This window comes from Lactuca saligna, chromosome 4 (genome assembly GCF_052625555.1).
Source record: "Lactuca saligna cultivar CGN05327 chromosome 4, ASM5262555v1, whole genome shotgun sequence".
Taxonomy (NCBI): Eukaryota; Viridiplantae; Streptophyta; class Magnoliopsida; order Asterales; family Asteraceae; genus Lactuca; species Lactuca saligna.
Window position 1 is genome coordinate 151376702 of NC_136420.1, and position 16138 is coordinate 151392839.

General features: G+C 37.7%; 1 protein-coding gene across 1 annotated transcript; it reads left to right on the plus strand.

Moving 5' to 3' along the window:
• Positions 1–11661: 11661 nt before the first annotated feature.
• Positions 11662–14982, plus strand: LOC145042938 (protein NRT1/ PTR FAMILY 1.2-like). Its single transcript, XM_078991461.1, has 4 exons — positions 11662–11922; positions 12080–12297; positions 12691–13238; positions 13646–14982. The coding sequence occupies exons 1-4, from the start codon at positions 11835–11837 to the stop codon at positions 14586–14588; spliced, it is 1797 nt and encodes a 598-aa protein (XP_078847587.1). The 5' UTR covers positions 11662–11834; the 3' UTR covers positions 14589–14982.
• Positions 14983–16138: the final 1156 nt, after the last annotated feature.

Genomic DNA, 16138 nt, shown 5'->3' on the forward strand with positions numbered 1-16138 from the left:
GTGAGGAACTTCCAAGGACCCACTCCTGTGTGGGGAAGTCACCTCTATCATTGGAGCCAACAACAAAGCTTACGCCCTCCTTACGGCATGTGCCGAGACTTCTATGATGTCAGAGGCGGGGGATCAGCAGACCGAGCACTTCCGGTCATGGTTGGCAAACTCGCCAACCAGTGCTATCAATCCGGGGTGCAAGCCAACCGAATCCGAGAGGTCAACGTGGAAGTACAAATCCACACGGCCGATATCAACCGCCTAGAACTGTTGCAGAACGACATCCAACTTCGCGCCGAAGCATTCCAAGCACAAGCAAATGCAGCCTTCGCAGAATTGAGGGAACAGCAAGCTGCGTTTGATAGGCGCCTCATGGAGTCGAAGCAGTCCGACACGGAGTCGAGCTCCAAGCGCAAACTGCGCTGCAAGTAGTACTTGCCCGACTCTCAATTTTTGTTATAAATTAGGACTTCGGATAAAAGTATTATTTTTTTAAAATTTCCTGTATCTGAGACCTTTAGAAAGGTCAAAAACTTTTGTCTAGACTCAGATGTAACACAACTATATGTTTAATATATATAAAGGCATATCCCTTTCTTGTTGTTAATTATGCGTAGTTCATTCAATTCATGAGTTTATCTATTCAAACTCCATTTTTAAATCGAACTCAAAACCCTGTGTAGGTCAAACCAAATTCTCAAACTATTAAGGAGAGTTAAATCATTATCATTCAACTCTGAACTATCAAAACTTATAAATCTCTCATTTTCTTTTGGCAGCACGATGCCTCCTCGTCCAAACCTAAGGCCCAGAACGGGCACGACACCACCACCACCTCCACCACCAACTTATGATCCAGCCATGGTCCAGGTTGCTATCACAGCAGCAGTAACTGCAGCCCTCTCGCAAATAAATTCCCACGGAAATGGAGGGGCAGGAAGCAGCACGAATCATTCAAATCATGGCACTGGTCATGGTCAAGTAAGAGAATGTACTTACAAGGAGTTCTCTAACGCTAAGCCAAAAACTTTTAATGGAATTGGGGGAGTCATTGCACTAATGCAATGGTTCGAGAAGACTGAAACGGTCTTTGAGATCTGCTCATGCCTGGAAGCAAGCAAAGTCAAGTTCGCTGCATGCACTTTCATAGATCGAGCCCTCACTTGGTGGAAAAGCCATGTGAATTCAGTAACGCTCACTGTCGCCAACACCATGAGTTGGGAGGAGCTGAAGGTTCTACTAGTGGAAGAATACTGCCCAAGGGGCGAAGTGCAAAAGCTTGAGCAGGAGCTCTGGAATCTGAAAATGACTGGGTCTGACCTAGTCGCTTACACAGCTAGGTTCAACGACCTCGCTGCATTGTGCCCTACCATGGTCAACCCATAATCAAAGAAGTTTGAAAGGTACATTTGGGGGTTGTCACCCCATATTCAAGGGCATGTCCTCGCTTCCAACCCTGTTACCTACAACAGCGCTAAACGCCTGGCTCAGCGACTCATCGACCACGGAGTAAAACAGGGTACCATTGCAGCAACCGCAAATCCATCTAAGGAGGCTCAGGGCCAGAGTAGGCCTTGGAACAAGAGGAGGGGACAAACCCTCCAGGAAAACCCCAAGAAACAACAAGTAATAGCGACCCACGCTATGACTATACCTGCCAACCCTGCCCCCACAAGCTCATATAATGGGAAACTTCCTAAGTGCAACCGATGCAACTTCCACCACCACGGTCCTTGCCATGATCTTCAATGCACCAGGTGCAATAAGAAGGGACATACAGCCCACTATTGCAAAGAGCCAACCCAACCATCCGTTCCCACTGCAAATACCGGGGTAAGCCGCACCTGCTTTGAGTGTGGAGACACGGGGCACTACCGCAGGGATTGCCCAAAGGCAAACAACTGGAATACCGGCAGAAGGGGCCAAGTTTTTGCAATGAGACAAGATGAAGCCATTGCGGACCCTACTGTTGTTACGGGTACGTTTCTTCTCGATAACTCGTATGCATGCATTTTGTTTGATAGTGGAGCGGAAAGGAGTTTTGTGAGTCACGACTTTAAAGGCTTGCTAAAATCAATACCACAATCATTAAGTGAACCGTTCATAGTAGAAATGGCCAAAGGCACTAAGGAGATATACCTAAACTGCACCCTAACTTTAAACGATAATCCCTTTTCAATCAGCCTCATGCCAGTCTCGATTAAGAGTTTCGATGTCATCGTTGGCATGGATTGGCTGAGTTCTCATCATGCGGACATTTTATGTTACGATAAGGCCGTTCGCCTTAATCTGCCAACCGGTGAAACTTTCATTGTCTTGGGCGACAAACCCAGTACCACTCTTCGTATCATCTCAAGTATCCAAGCTCAGAAAATGCCTACGCAAGGAGTGTCACGCGTTTTTGGGACACGTTGTAGATGTGAAACGCGAAGTTCGGGACGTCAAGAATGTGCCCGACGTATGTGATTTTCCCGACGTTTTTCCCGAGGACCTTCCGGGAATACCTCCCGCGAGACAAGTCGAGTTCAGAATCGATATGGTTCCCGGAGCTACCCCAGTAGCCAAAGCACCCTATCGATTAGCCCCGGCAGAGATGCAAGATCTATCCAGCCAACTGAATGAGCTACTTGGAAAAGGATTCATCAGGCCAAGCTTCTCGCCATGGGGAGCACCTGTGTTGTTCGTGAAAAAGAAGGATGGATCATTCAGAATGTGCATCGACTACCGAGAACTCAAAAACTTACCATCAAGAACCGATACCCCCTACCCCAAATCGATGACTTATTCGACCAAATCCAAGGAGCCAACTACTTCTCCAAAATCGATCTGAGGTCGGGATATCACCAGCTGCGAGTCCTGGAGAGTGATGTTCCCAAGACGGCCTTCCAAACAAGATACGGATATTACGAGTTCGTAGTGATGCCGTTCGGACTAACCAATGCCCCGACCGTATTCATGGATCTAATGAATAAGGTATGTCGTCCATTCTTGGATAAATTTGTGATAGTATTCATAGACGACATACTCATTTATTCAAAGAATAATGAAGAGCATAGTCAACATCTGAGGCAAGTCTTAGAGACGTTACGGACTGAGAGACTGTATGCAAAATTCTCAAAATGTGAGTTTTGGATTAGAAAGGTGGACTTCCTCGGTCACGTGGTCAGCAAGGAAGGAATCCACGTGGATCCATAAAAAATCAAGGCTATCAAAAACTGGTCTGCACCAACTACACCAACAGAAATTCGCCAATTTCTAGGTCTTGTTGGTTATTATCGAAGGTTCATTCAGAATTTCTCCAGCATCGCAAAGCCTCTTACCGCCTTAACCCAGAAAGGTGTGACCTACAATTGGGGAGAAAAGCAAGATGCTGCATTTCATACTTTGAAACAGGCCCTTTGCAGTGCGCCCATCCTTTCTCTTCCAAAAGGGACCGAAGATTTTGTGGTATATTGCGACGCTTCGAAGCAAGGGCTGGGCTGTGTACTAATGCAGAGGGGAAAGGTTATTGCATATGCCTCACGACAACTAAAAACGCATGAGGTCAACTACACCACTCATGAATTAGAACATGGGGCGGTGGTCTTCACTCTTAAAATCTGGAGACACTACCTATATGGTACCAAGTGCACTATCTTCACATACCATAAGAGCCTGCAACACATCTTCGACCAGAAGGAGTTGAACATGAGACAGCGACGTCAGGTCGAATTGCTCAACGACTACGAATGTGAGATTTGCTATCATCCAGGAAAGGCAAACGTCGTGGCAGATGCCCTTAGTCGTAAGGAGTACTCTGGCCGAAGAGTGAAGTCATTAGCCATGTCGATCCATTCGCACCTGTCAGCACAAGTCAAGGAAGCTCAAATAGAGGCCTTGAAACCCAAAAACATGACAGGTGAGACCCTTAGGGGAATGGACAAGAACATAGAAATCAAGAGTGACGGAGCACGTTACCTCATAAACCGAATATGGACACCCAAGTTTGGTGGATGCAGAGAGTTAGTTATGAGCGAGGAACACAAGACTCCATACTCCGTACACCCCGGGTCAGACAAGATGTATCAAGATCTCAAGCAACTTTACTGGTGGCCAAACATGAAAGCAGAGATAGCTACATATGTGAGCAAGTGTTTGACTTGCGCCAAGATCAAAATAGAACACCAGAAACCCTCAGGACTACTCCAACAACCTGAAATACCTGAGTGGAAATTGGAGCAGATTTCCATGGACTTCATAATGAAACTGCCCAAAACTCAGGGTGGCCAAGATACTATTTGGGTAATCGTCGATAGATTAACCAAGTCCGCTCATTTCTTACCGATCAAGGAAACTGATAAAATGGAAAAGCTAGCGAGAATCTACATCCGAGAGATCGTACGACTCCATGGAGTGCCAATGTCTATCATCTCGGACAGAGACAGCAGATTCACTTCCAGATTCTGGCAATCATTGCAAAAATCCATGGGAACAAGGTTGGACATGAGTACAGCCTATCACCCCCAAACTGATGGACAGAGTGAGAGGACGATCCAAACCTTGGAAGACATGTTGCGAGCATGTGTAATCGACTTTGGTAAAGCATGGGATGTTCACATACCTTTGGTCGAGTTCTCTTATAACAATAGTTATCATACTAGTATCAAGACTGCTCCATTTGAAGCCCTTTATGGCCGTAAGTGCAGATCACCTCTGTGCTGGACAGAAGTGGGCGACACACAATTGGCAAAAGGTCTAGTCCCTGATAGCACCCTCACTGGTCTGGAGATCATCAGAGAAACTACTGAAAAGATTGTGCAAATACGAGAACGACTGAAATCCTCAAGGGATAGGCAAAAGAGCTATGCCGACAAAAGGCGTAAACCCTTGGAATTTCAGATTGGTGATCGTGTACTACTGAAGGTCTCACCCTGGAAGGGTATGATACGCTTTGGAAAACGTGGGAAGCTAAATCCTAGGTACATTGGACCCTTCGAAATCATTTCAAGAGTTGGTCCAGAACCGAGCTTAACAAAGTGCATCCAGTATTCCACGTATCAAACCTGAAGAAGTGTTTGTCCGACGAAACACTTGTAATTCCACTTGATGAGATCGAACTAAATGAAAATCTTAACTTTGTGGAAGAACCCGTCGAGATCATGGATAGGGAAGTTAAACTCCAATAGTGAAGGTCCGATGGAATGCTAAGAGGGGACCTGAGTTCACGTGGGAACGAGAAGATCAAATGCAACAGAAGTATCCACACCTCTTCCTCAGCCCCTAAGACTTTTCTTTTGTATTAAAATTTCGGGACGAAATTCCCTCTAATGGGGGGATGATGTAACAACCCGTCATTTCAAGTCATCAAAGATCGAGTCTTGTAACCTCTTTGAAAAAGGGATTAGAATATCATCGAAAAATGAAGTATTCAAAAGCTCTGTTTGGAGTACGCTATGTGGTAGGTATCGTCTTAAGGTTTCCAAACATGTAAATAACACAAAAATCCGAGTTATAACGAAGAAGTTATGACCATTCTAAGTTTTCCGACAAAAACTGACGATACGAAGTTACGTAAAAACGCAAAGTTTCAATAAAACACTTTCTGACCTTAGGTGTCTAAATGAAAGTCATAGATATCGTTAAACTACAAACGTGCATAAAAAGAACGCTCAAATCGGACATCGTATGAAAAAATTATGAATTTTTAAAGAAATTCCTTAATCACGTCATTTTAATAAATAAATAATAAAAATAATTTCGGAATTTGCCGACGGGATCTAAACGAAAGTTGTAGATCTTAGTCTCACCTACGCGTGGATATAAAGAACGTCGAAAACGGAGTTCGTATGAAGGAGATATGAATTTTTGAAGTTTGATAAATAATTAATATATATTTTTATTCAAAAATTCGGTATTATCCGAAGTTTGAGTCACGCGAGTACGCCCAGCGTACACGAGTATGCCCAGCGTACTCGAGGCCATGGTCTCGGATCGTCCACGCCACCCCTATGCGAGCTTACCCCCCCCCCCCATCCCGTCCGAAGTGCGAGGCAGTCGAGGACTCGGTCATGCGTGACGTACGCGTACGCCCCGCGTACCGAGGTGGTTCCAGCCCTCTATAAAAGGGATGCGAGGGTTCTCGGAAAAATGGCTCATTCTCTCTCACTTTTCTTGCGTTTTGCCTCGTTTTCCGTGCTCGCACTACCCCGAAGCCATGGTCATTTTGTGCAAGTCCCGAAGGTCAATTTTAATCTCGAGATTCCCGAGAATCCCAAGGAAAATCCGTTTCCCTAAACGAAACTCTGCCCGGTTTTCCATCTTGCTATCTTCAAACTTTCAAGTGAGTTCATACCCCTTTCAAACACACTTTAAATACATTTTAAATGCTTTTATACTCTTTTAGGGGGGGAATACAAGTAAACATACGGTTATTATCGTGTATTTTATAAAGTTTCACTTCACTTGTTTTATCGAATAAATCACTTGGAACTCATTACTACTATGGAAAACTCTTGACATACTTTGCGTGCATTAGACTTATAAAAAATATATAATGATTTCAAAGTACCTTTCATTGTTAAGTCGTTTATACATTCTAAAAACTTATGATTTTGCTTTGTCAAACATTGTGAAAAAGGATAAACTTTGCATACAAAACTATCACTTTAATATAGACTTAGTTGAGAATCCATGAGACGTGTATATCTTCAAACGTTACTTTTCTTTATTAGAAAGTAACGCTGCAAGTCCTGTCTATAACCAGAGTCTCCCGTTCGGTGAACGTGTCAAATGTGTATAGATCTATACGGGAAGTCATGATCCCGCGCCCTGACTGTTAGCTACAGTCCGTCTTTTTGGGTGACAGTTGTCATAACGTTGCGACGCCTGAAGAACGTCGTTACAGACATATTATGTTTAGTATGGTTATAAAACTCATCGGATATACAATTATTATGGTATTATGCTTTTATGAACGAGTAGCTATTAAAACTATTCTTCATCTAACAAATGCGATCTTCGTATAGCTTTATTATATAAAACTATGACAAAACTTTTAAGAACGTCGGTTTCTTGCAACTTTCGGTCTTAGAGACTATCAGTCATGTTAGGAAAATAAGGGTTTTTCCTATATACAAACCAAACAACTAATAGGAAAATAAGGGATTTTCCTGGTGCGATTATTTACAACTTATGACACGAACATTCATATGCATTTCATACTTTTATAAGAAAATAAGGGTTTTTTTTTGGAAAACACAACAATTCATATCTCAACCATTAGGGAAAATATGAGATTTTCTGAATCTAATACATTCATTTTCAACACAACCAGTCATAACTATTTACATTTGAAATACTGAGTTTTCTGGAAAACATACACCCATTTGGGAATGGCATTAAATTTTTCTAAACCACTTACGAACTTACCAACTTAATTGTTGACACTTTCTCTTTGAAATAACTTGTATTCTCAGGGAACCACTAAGCAGGTTTGGGAATCAACTTTTGGGATTAACGCGCTGGCGTTAATTACTTCTTTTGAAAAATGTTTATGTATTTATCTTTTGAACATGTAATGAATACAATTATGTAAACATCTTGGAAACTTTAATATATATGGTGATGTGTACTTTCCTTTCTATGAACTGTTATGATACTGAATATGACGTCCTCTGCCCCCGAACGTTTCCGCCGTTCTGGTTTGGAGGTGTGACAACTCTAGTCCGCTCTATACAAATTTAGCATGTATTTAACTATTATATCATGTTTATACACCAATCGAAGAAAAAGTTCATCCAATTTTGAACTTGTTTTTGCTATTCAGAAGTTTATTTTTCACTCAATTTAGCATGTTTCTAACTATTATATATCGTTTATATGTCAATCCAAAAAAGAAAAATATTGAAAATTGACATGTGAAACTATGCTTCAGTTCCAAAACTCATTTTTGAAGCAACAATTGACATATTAAGTTTTGGAAAACTGATTTAAGAAGAATTAAGTAAATAAATTACTCATTTTGGAGAAAGTTAAAAACCCAACAAAATAGGAAAAGTTGGGAGAAATATTTTCATTATTATTTTTTTGGAACTGACAAATATATATAAATAAAAGGTCAAACTGGCAAGTTGCCAGAGAGGCAAAACAAGAACAATTACAAAGTTTAAAAAAGTTAGGAAACGAGATTAAAACTACCTCGCATCAGATTTTCGTATCTCACAACTTTATAACTTGACCAATTGCGAGGTTAGTGGCTATATAAACAATGTTTTACAAAGATGGTTAAGATATTAAATATGATTAGAAAGTAGTGTTATTTATTTTGTTGAGTATCCTAAAATAAGTATAAGTGAAATTAATTATTAATTATGTATCGTACTTGTATGCTATAATCTGTTTTCAAATTGATATGTTGCTATACTATTAGTATATTGGAGTTGTGATTTTACAGAAGACTTTTCATTGTGTGGTTAGAGCTAAAACAAGATAATTGTGATTTAATTAAAATTTTATTAATTGTACAAAAAAATGACACATATGTTGATGGCAAGTCTTATAGAAAACACCATTTACATCTTGAAAGGATAAAACTGGATTCGAAGTGAGATTTTGTCCTGACTTTGATGGATGAAACATGAGAGAACTCAAATCCCAAAAGCCTTAAGAGGGGCTTACTTGGATGTGCACGAAGACAAATATAAAAAATAAAAAGATAAATTAAATACTTTTATCATTTGTCAATACCATCTTCGTAGGCCTAAAGGAGTAGACACGGTTTCACCGTACCTTTGCTACGATTTCGAAGAATACCGCCTTCTGGTTGTGGTTTCGAGTGCAATTTGACTGTATATGGTAGAGTGTATCTATTGTCTATCTTTCCCTCCATTATATATTTCTCTTTTCTTCCAGCATTCAACGGTCAAATTTGAGATTTTTTAACCAATAAATAAAAGACAAAACTGCACAAATGGTCTCTGTGGTTAGCTGAAAATTGCCACTTTGGTCCAAAAATATTTGGACTAGCACCAGAGGTCCAAACTTTTCATTTTGTTGCGAGTTTGATCCACTTTTCTATAAACCTTTTCATAATGACTATTTTGCCCTTATTTTTTTTCTTTTTCAGTTTTTTTATTATTTAAATACTTTTTATGATTAAAAGAAAAAAAGAAAAAAGAACATTTTCATTTTTATTTTATTTTTATAATTTTTTTATAACAAATAAAAAAAATAACAATAAAATCTCTCTCTCTCTCTCTCTCTCTCTCAGAGAACATCACTACCCTTACTCCCTCACCCAGGCTTTACTCTCGCCGGAAATCGTGAACACCACAGGCAGAAAAGATGACCACCACCGACAGAAAAGATGAACGCCACCAGATCGAAGCTCTGGCAGCGAAACCCTAACCCTAAAAGTTCTAGGCTGTGACACAAAGATCGAAGCTAGGGATTGAATCGACCGCAACCTCTGAAAACCCTAGGCTTTTAGGAAATGAGAATGGCCGCAGCCTCTGAAGCTGAAGCTCACCTGAGGGTCGTTTGATGGAGCCAGGAGGGTCAAGAGACAGCGTGGTCGGTGTTGAGGCTTTTGTTCTGTTCATCTTGAAACCCTCATCGTCTTCTTTCTTCTTCTGATTCAATCGGTCAGCAACACACGAAGGAGGAATAACGACTCCGGTCCTCTACCTTTGTCTGATTGAGAAGAGGGACCAGACTGGAAGCAACAACATATTGAGGGGGATGTCTTTTTACCAACAACAATGCAATACCGGAGGCAATCGTCAAGTCTCTGAATCAAGAATCATCAGGTACGACATCCACGTTCAAGAATCAATAATCATCACCAGAAAAAGTCCAAGTTCCAGAAATCAAAAACCAAAAAAAGTTTTAGGATTACTTCTCTATAACTCAAGAATCATCAGTTTTGTTATCGATTCAATATCAGATCTAAATAGAGTCAAAGCTCTGTCATTTGTTTAGTGTTAAGGAAATTGGTCCATGGTGATATCAGATGTGGTAGCTGCCACCAATTTGGAGGTTGGAGGTGAAGTTCTAAAAATTTCCTAGGTTAGGTTAAAGAAGATGATTTTGTTACAGGTTCTGGGTTTGAAGATTCCCACAAATTATATGATTTTGTTACAGGTTCTAGGTTTGAAGATACCCATGAATTTTACTGATTTTGTTCATGGTTAATCTAGAGATTGAATATGAAGTTTTGAAAAATCCTAAAGAGTTTGTTGATTTCATTTGGCGATTGGATATGAACATCTAGATGATCGACTGCAGATTTTGATTTGTTAGAGGGAGAGAGAGAGAGAGAGAGAGAGAGAGAGAGAGAGAGAGAAATTTAATTTAATTACTTATTTTTTATTTTTTTTTAAATCTGAAAATCAAGAAAACAATTAACAAAAAAGAGAAAATCATATTAAAAAGGGTAAATTCGTCATTTTGAAAAAAATTAGCATAGATTGGACCAAACAAGCAACAAAATAAAAACTTTGGACCAGTGGTGCTAGTTCAAACTTTTTTGGACCAAAGTGGCAATTTTGAGCAAACCACAGGGACCATTTGTGCAGTTTAGTCTAAATAAAATCTAACATCCCTTATTTCTCCAAACATAAATCTAATTCTTTGTATTTTTTTTATATATTTATTTCTTTCAAAATCACAAGAAAATATTGTATCTTTAGTATTTGTTTTTCTTATATATATATATATATATATATATATATATATGTTTGTAATTTTAAGATTTCTAGTTTTTTTTCTAAGTGTTTAGGATTTTTTTTTTAATGTCATGTTATGTTTTTTAAGTAAGACAATGTAATTTTTTTTTTATTCTGAGGTAATGATATGTTACGTTTTTTAATTAAAAATAAAAATTTTAGTTAAATTAAGTTGTTAAAAAAAGTGTGGTACCACTCTTTGTGTATGACAAGGAACCATATTTTTGTGGTAAAAGTTAACATGACATTGAAATGAGTACGGTAAAAATGACATCACTCTTTCGAGCCTTAATGATAAAAAAATGATATATGTAATATATTAATTATTTTTGTTAAACTTTTTTTTGATTTAATTATCTATCCTAATCTAGATGGTAGATAAAAAGATAAATAAAAATAAAATATAGAAAGATATTTGGTTTTTCAAAAATAAACTATTTAGACAGGAAATTCAATATAGTAACCTAGTTTTAAAGCAAAATCATCTAAATAACATAATAAAAGAACTAATTTCCAATCTCATACTAAATACAGTTAGCAAAAAATGTATTAATATAACAAATGACAGTTTCTTATGTATATATTATTATATCACGAAGGAACATACATAGACCTACAATATTCAAAAGTGGTAATTATTAAATAATAAATATTAATATTTTTTTGGTTGAGTTCGAGGCATGAGTTGGTGGGGACTGAAGTCTACGTACATGCACATGGATTCAAGCCCATATGCTACCCCACCACAGTAAAAACTTCAGCTTATTTACCGGAAATAAAAAAAAAAAAGAAAAACATTTTTGATACTATAAATTTATAACTAAATAATTAAAATAAAAAAATAAAAAATCAAATACCCAAAAATTAACCATGCCCTTTCTTATCACTCACTCACTCTGAAAATACTCAACAAGTGTGGAGATTGGACTTTTCCTTGAAAACCAAACCCCATGTGTTTTCATTGTTAAAATATTCACTCTGACTTGTGGTTAGACCCCATTCTTGAGCAAAATCATATCCAAAATGCTCTACAGTTTCTTTCCCCTCTTTTTAACCATAAAGATTAACCCATAACTTCTAAGTAGCACCAGTATATAAAGGGAAACCCCCATATTATTTGTCAGAAAAAACACGAAGAAAATGGGGGAGCAAATGGAGGAATTAAACCAGGAAACACAGGTTTCCTCAAGAAAGAAAGGAGGTTTAGTCACCATGCCTTTCATCATAGGTATGTTGATTCTTCTTAATTCACATCCACATTCTTCAAATCTTGAAAAGTTTGCATTTTTACTTCATGGGTTTCTTGAATCTTGAAGTTTCGTACTTGATTTGATCTGGGTTTTCGATGATTCTTATAAATCTTGGATCTTTTTCGTGTTTTGCAGCAAATGAGGCATTTGAGAAGGTGGCTAGCTATGGTTTAGTTCCAAATATGATATTCTACTTGATGACGGATTACAAGATTAGTGTCGCAAAAGGCACAAACATACTCTTTCTTTGGACTGCTGCTTCCAATTTTGCCCCTGTTTTGGGCGCATTTCTTTCAGATTCATATTTGGGTCGATTTCTCACCATTGGTTTGGGTTCTTGCTTCTCCTTTCTGGTAATCTTTCAATTTGTTTGAATCTGAGTGTTTAGTAATACCATAAGAACGCAATCGAATCCTGCATTGATTAATGAATCATACGTTGTTTCTTTCAAGCTTTTTTGATCTTTGAACAGTATTTCTGACGTTGACTATATTAACTTGCAAAAAGAATTTATCTGGACGAGGTTGCTGAATTCAATAAGTCCAGGAGAGCACTAATTAATTAGGTCTGAAACATCCACTGAACATGGAAGTGGTTTCTCCAGTTTCTGCCTATTCATGGTCCACAAACCCTACCTCATAATTTCTCTGATAGAAGCCCTCGAAAACAATTTGAATTTTCAAAATTCAAACCTTTTTCATCCACATCATAATTCAAAGCTAATTAATTGTTGATTCTAATTACAGGGGATGCTCTTGTTGTGGATAACAACAATGGTGCCACATTTAAAGCCACCGATTTGTAATCAATTCACCGAAACCTGCAAACAAGCGACTCATTCTCAATTCGCGTTCTTGATCTTCGCTTTCGTCTTCATATCCTTGGGATCCGGAGGTGTTCGACCATGTTCTTTAGCATTTGGTGCTGAACAAATCGACGATAAACACAATCCCAAAAACGAAAGAGCATTAGAAAGCTTTTTCGGATGGTATTATGCTGCAGGAGCGATCGCTGTTCTTATTGCTTTCACGGGTATTGTTTATATTCAAGAACATGCTGGATGGAGGGTGGGTTTTGGGGTTCCTTTAATTCTCATGTTCTTATCGACATTCTTGTTCTTTGTTGCTTCTTCACTATACGTCAAGATGAAAGTTAAAAAGAGCTTATTCACTAGCTTTTTACAAGTCATTGTTGTCGCTTATAAGAACAGAAAACTACCTTCACAGCCTCCAAATTCCGATTCGTGGCAATATCACAAAGATTCTCCTGAATCTCTACCCACCAAGAGACTAAGGTATTGTTCTTTGTCACTTAGATCCTAAATAGTTATAATTAACGATTTTTTTTTCTAAGGGTGTCTCCAATCCAAACACAAAATCCCATTTTTGTTGCACCAAAATGATGTAAAGGACTTATATAACACAAAATTTGGTTTTATACTATTCGTTTACATCATTTTTGGTTTTAATATTGTTGTAGGTATATTTTAATTTTAATATTTGTTACTTATAATATTATGTTATATATTCATTCGATATTAAATATTAATTAGTCATATATATTAAATCATATCATATATATAAAGTGTAATCATATACCTTAAAGCTATTGTAACAAAAAAGATGTAAGAAAGTTTTGTAAAAAACTGAAAATACAAGGGGTATTTTGTAAAATCTGTGTAATCTTTAATTCTTTATGTAGGTTCTTGAACAAAGCGTGCGTCGTTCAAAACCCAAAAGATTTAACATCAGATGGAGTTGCTTTAGACCCATGGAGTTTATGCACAGTAGAGCAAACCGAAGAACTCAAAGCTCTAATCAGAGTCATACCATTGTGGTCTTCAGGTCTCATGATGTCAATAAACGTCGCTCAATCTTCATTTCCAGTAATCCAAGCAAGCACCATGGATCGACATATGGGATCAAGCTTCCAAATTCCCGCAGGTTCTTTCGCTTTCTTCACAATCGCAGTTCTAGCACTTTGGGTTATATTATACGATCGTGTTATAATCCCATTGGCTACAAAAATCCGAGGGAAACAAGTCCATCTTGGCGTCAAATTAAGAATGGGTATTGGTCTCGTTATCTCAACCATGGCCATGGTGGTTTCCGCCATTGTTGAACATGCTAGAAGAAAGAAAGCAATCGAACAAGGGCTATACAACAACCCTCAAGCTGTAGTTGCCATGTCAGCAATGTGGTTGGTCCCACAATACTGTCTCCATGGATTAGCCGAAGCTTTTAGTGCGATTGGGCAGAATGAGTTTTACTATTCGGAGTTTCCTAAAAGCATGTCAAGTGTCGCAGCTTCTCTTTTCTTGTTAGGAATGGCTGTCGCTAATTTGTTGGCGAGTTTTATTCTAAACACTGTTCAAAGACTTACGAGAGGTGGAGGAAAAGAAGGGTGGATCACGACTAATATTAACCATGGGCGTTATGATAGTTACTATTGGGTTCTTGCTATTATGAGCTTTGTGAATCTTTTCTATTTCTTGGCTTGTAGTTGGGCTTATGGACCTTGTGCTGATGAAATGATGAAAGAGGAGGCTACGAGTAGTCGTAGTAAAGACCCTAATGAAGAGTTACAAAGAGCAAGATCTGTAGCGGATGAAAGACAAAATCTTTTCTCTAGTTTGCCATCATAATCGACGTCGTGCAAAATCTTGCAAATATTAGGTGTTTTTCAAGAAAAGTTCATGTTATGGTGGTAAACGTGATCTTGTTTATTAGAATATATGATGATGGATCTAAAACCCGAATGAAAGAAGAAAAAAGAGGGTGTTGGGGAACTAAGAAACTGATCCAATGGCTCTTGAAGTTGCAACGATGGCGACATGGGGTGTTGTTTAGTTTCGTTCAGTTTCGTTTGATGCTTGAAGATAAGATGTTGGAAGAGCTATTGTTTGTGGTGTTGATAGATGTGGTTTTGTTTAGTTTTGTATTATCGATATTGTAATAGGTTTTATATGTTGGAATGAACTCGAAAATATACTTGTAAACATAAATATTATGCGTGTTTTAAGATGTTCGTTTGTTGCATCTTTGTGTGTTTTAAAAGATATACAAAATGGTCGTTATTTGAGTTGCTTAAAGGTTTATACAAAGCACAAGTTACATAGGATAATTAATTTTGGTCATTTTTTCATTTAACATAAATTTAATTTTTTTTAAGGTAAAAAAGTTTCAATTTTCTAGTTCGGGTATTGATAAATTTGATACTGATATGGGAAATGAATTCTGTCTATCACCAAAGCATAAAAGAGTTAATATCATAAAATATCAACGTACGTTTTCATTTTTCTTACTTGGGTAACCGAACTGTTTTTCGTAAAATCATTGTATTATCAAAATCTTACTCGTTAACTTATAGATTGTGGTAATCGATAAGTTTTCTTGATGTGACATCTATGTGGATGGTAATGGACATCTCATTAACATATGGTCTAGTTGTAACCATCAATGATGTTGATTTTGTAGGGATGTTATTCAATAAATTGGTATTATTTCTTGAAAGGTTAACAAGGAAAAGTTGTCCCCATTTGTATTTTTGTATTTATGGCAAGACATTAACAAATAATTTGAGTCACATGTGTACCGATGAAGAGCCCCGTGGGCACCAAAATAGGTCGATGATTATGATAATAATTGTAGTTTAGTTAAAAGATCAACAACAAGAGGTTAATTGCAAGACATGATTACACCCAATTTTGGAAGTTAACGTGCCATGTTTTTCAGAATTTGGTTTGAGAGCAAGGAGAATTGAACATTGATTGACAAACTATAAGGTTACTAATTGGTACCAACTGTTGTTTGCAAGAAATGATTACAAGATATTGTTGGTTAGGTATGGAAAAGGCAATAATAAATATGATAATCATTATTTGGGACCCTTGAATGGGGAATGAAGAATCATTGCAAATCAAGACATATAATCTCGACCATAATTGTTGTAGAAACTTTTTATTGTGATCACTTCTATAACATTTACTTGGATTGTTAAGCACTAATATTAGTCTCTCCTTTTGTATAAATTTCATTGATGATCAATACTTACACAAATTTTAGAAAAACATTTAGTAAATGAATAAAAATGGCTAAGGTTGCATTTAGTTGCAAAAGAACGGGTCGTTTTTCGGAAAAAAAATTCAAGAAAAATAAAAATTTTGAAAATGCGTTTAGTTCGTCTATTTTTCTA

What these genes read in the sequence shown, in the direction of transcription:
- LOC145042938 (XM_078991461.1), top strand. Translation starts at nt 11,835, where the DNA reads ATGGGGGAGCAAATGGAGGAATTAAACCAGGAAACACAGGTTTCCTCA. An exon ending in GTTCTTGCTTCTCCTTTCTG is followed by an intron (nt 12,298 to 12,690) that starts GTAATCTTTCAA and finishes TTCTAATTACAG; the next exon opens with GGGATGCTCTTGTTGTGGAT. An exon ending in CTACCCACCAAGAGACTAAG is followed by an intron (nt 13,239 to 13,645) that starts GTATTGTTCTTT and finishes TTCTTTATGTAG; the next exon opens with GTTCTTGAACAAAGCGTGCG.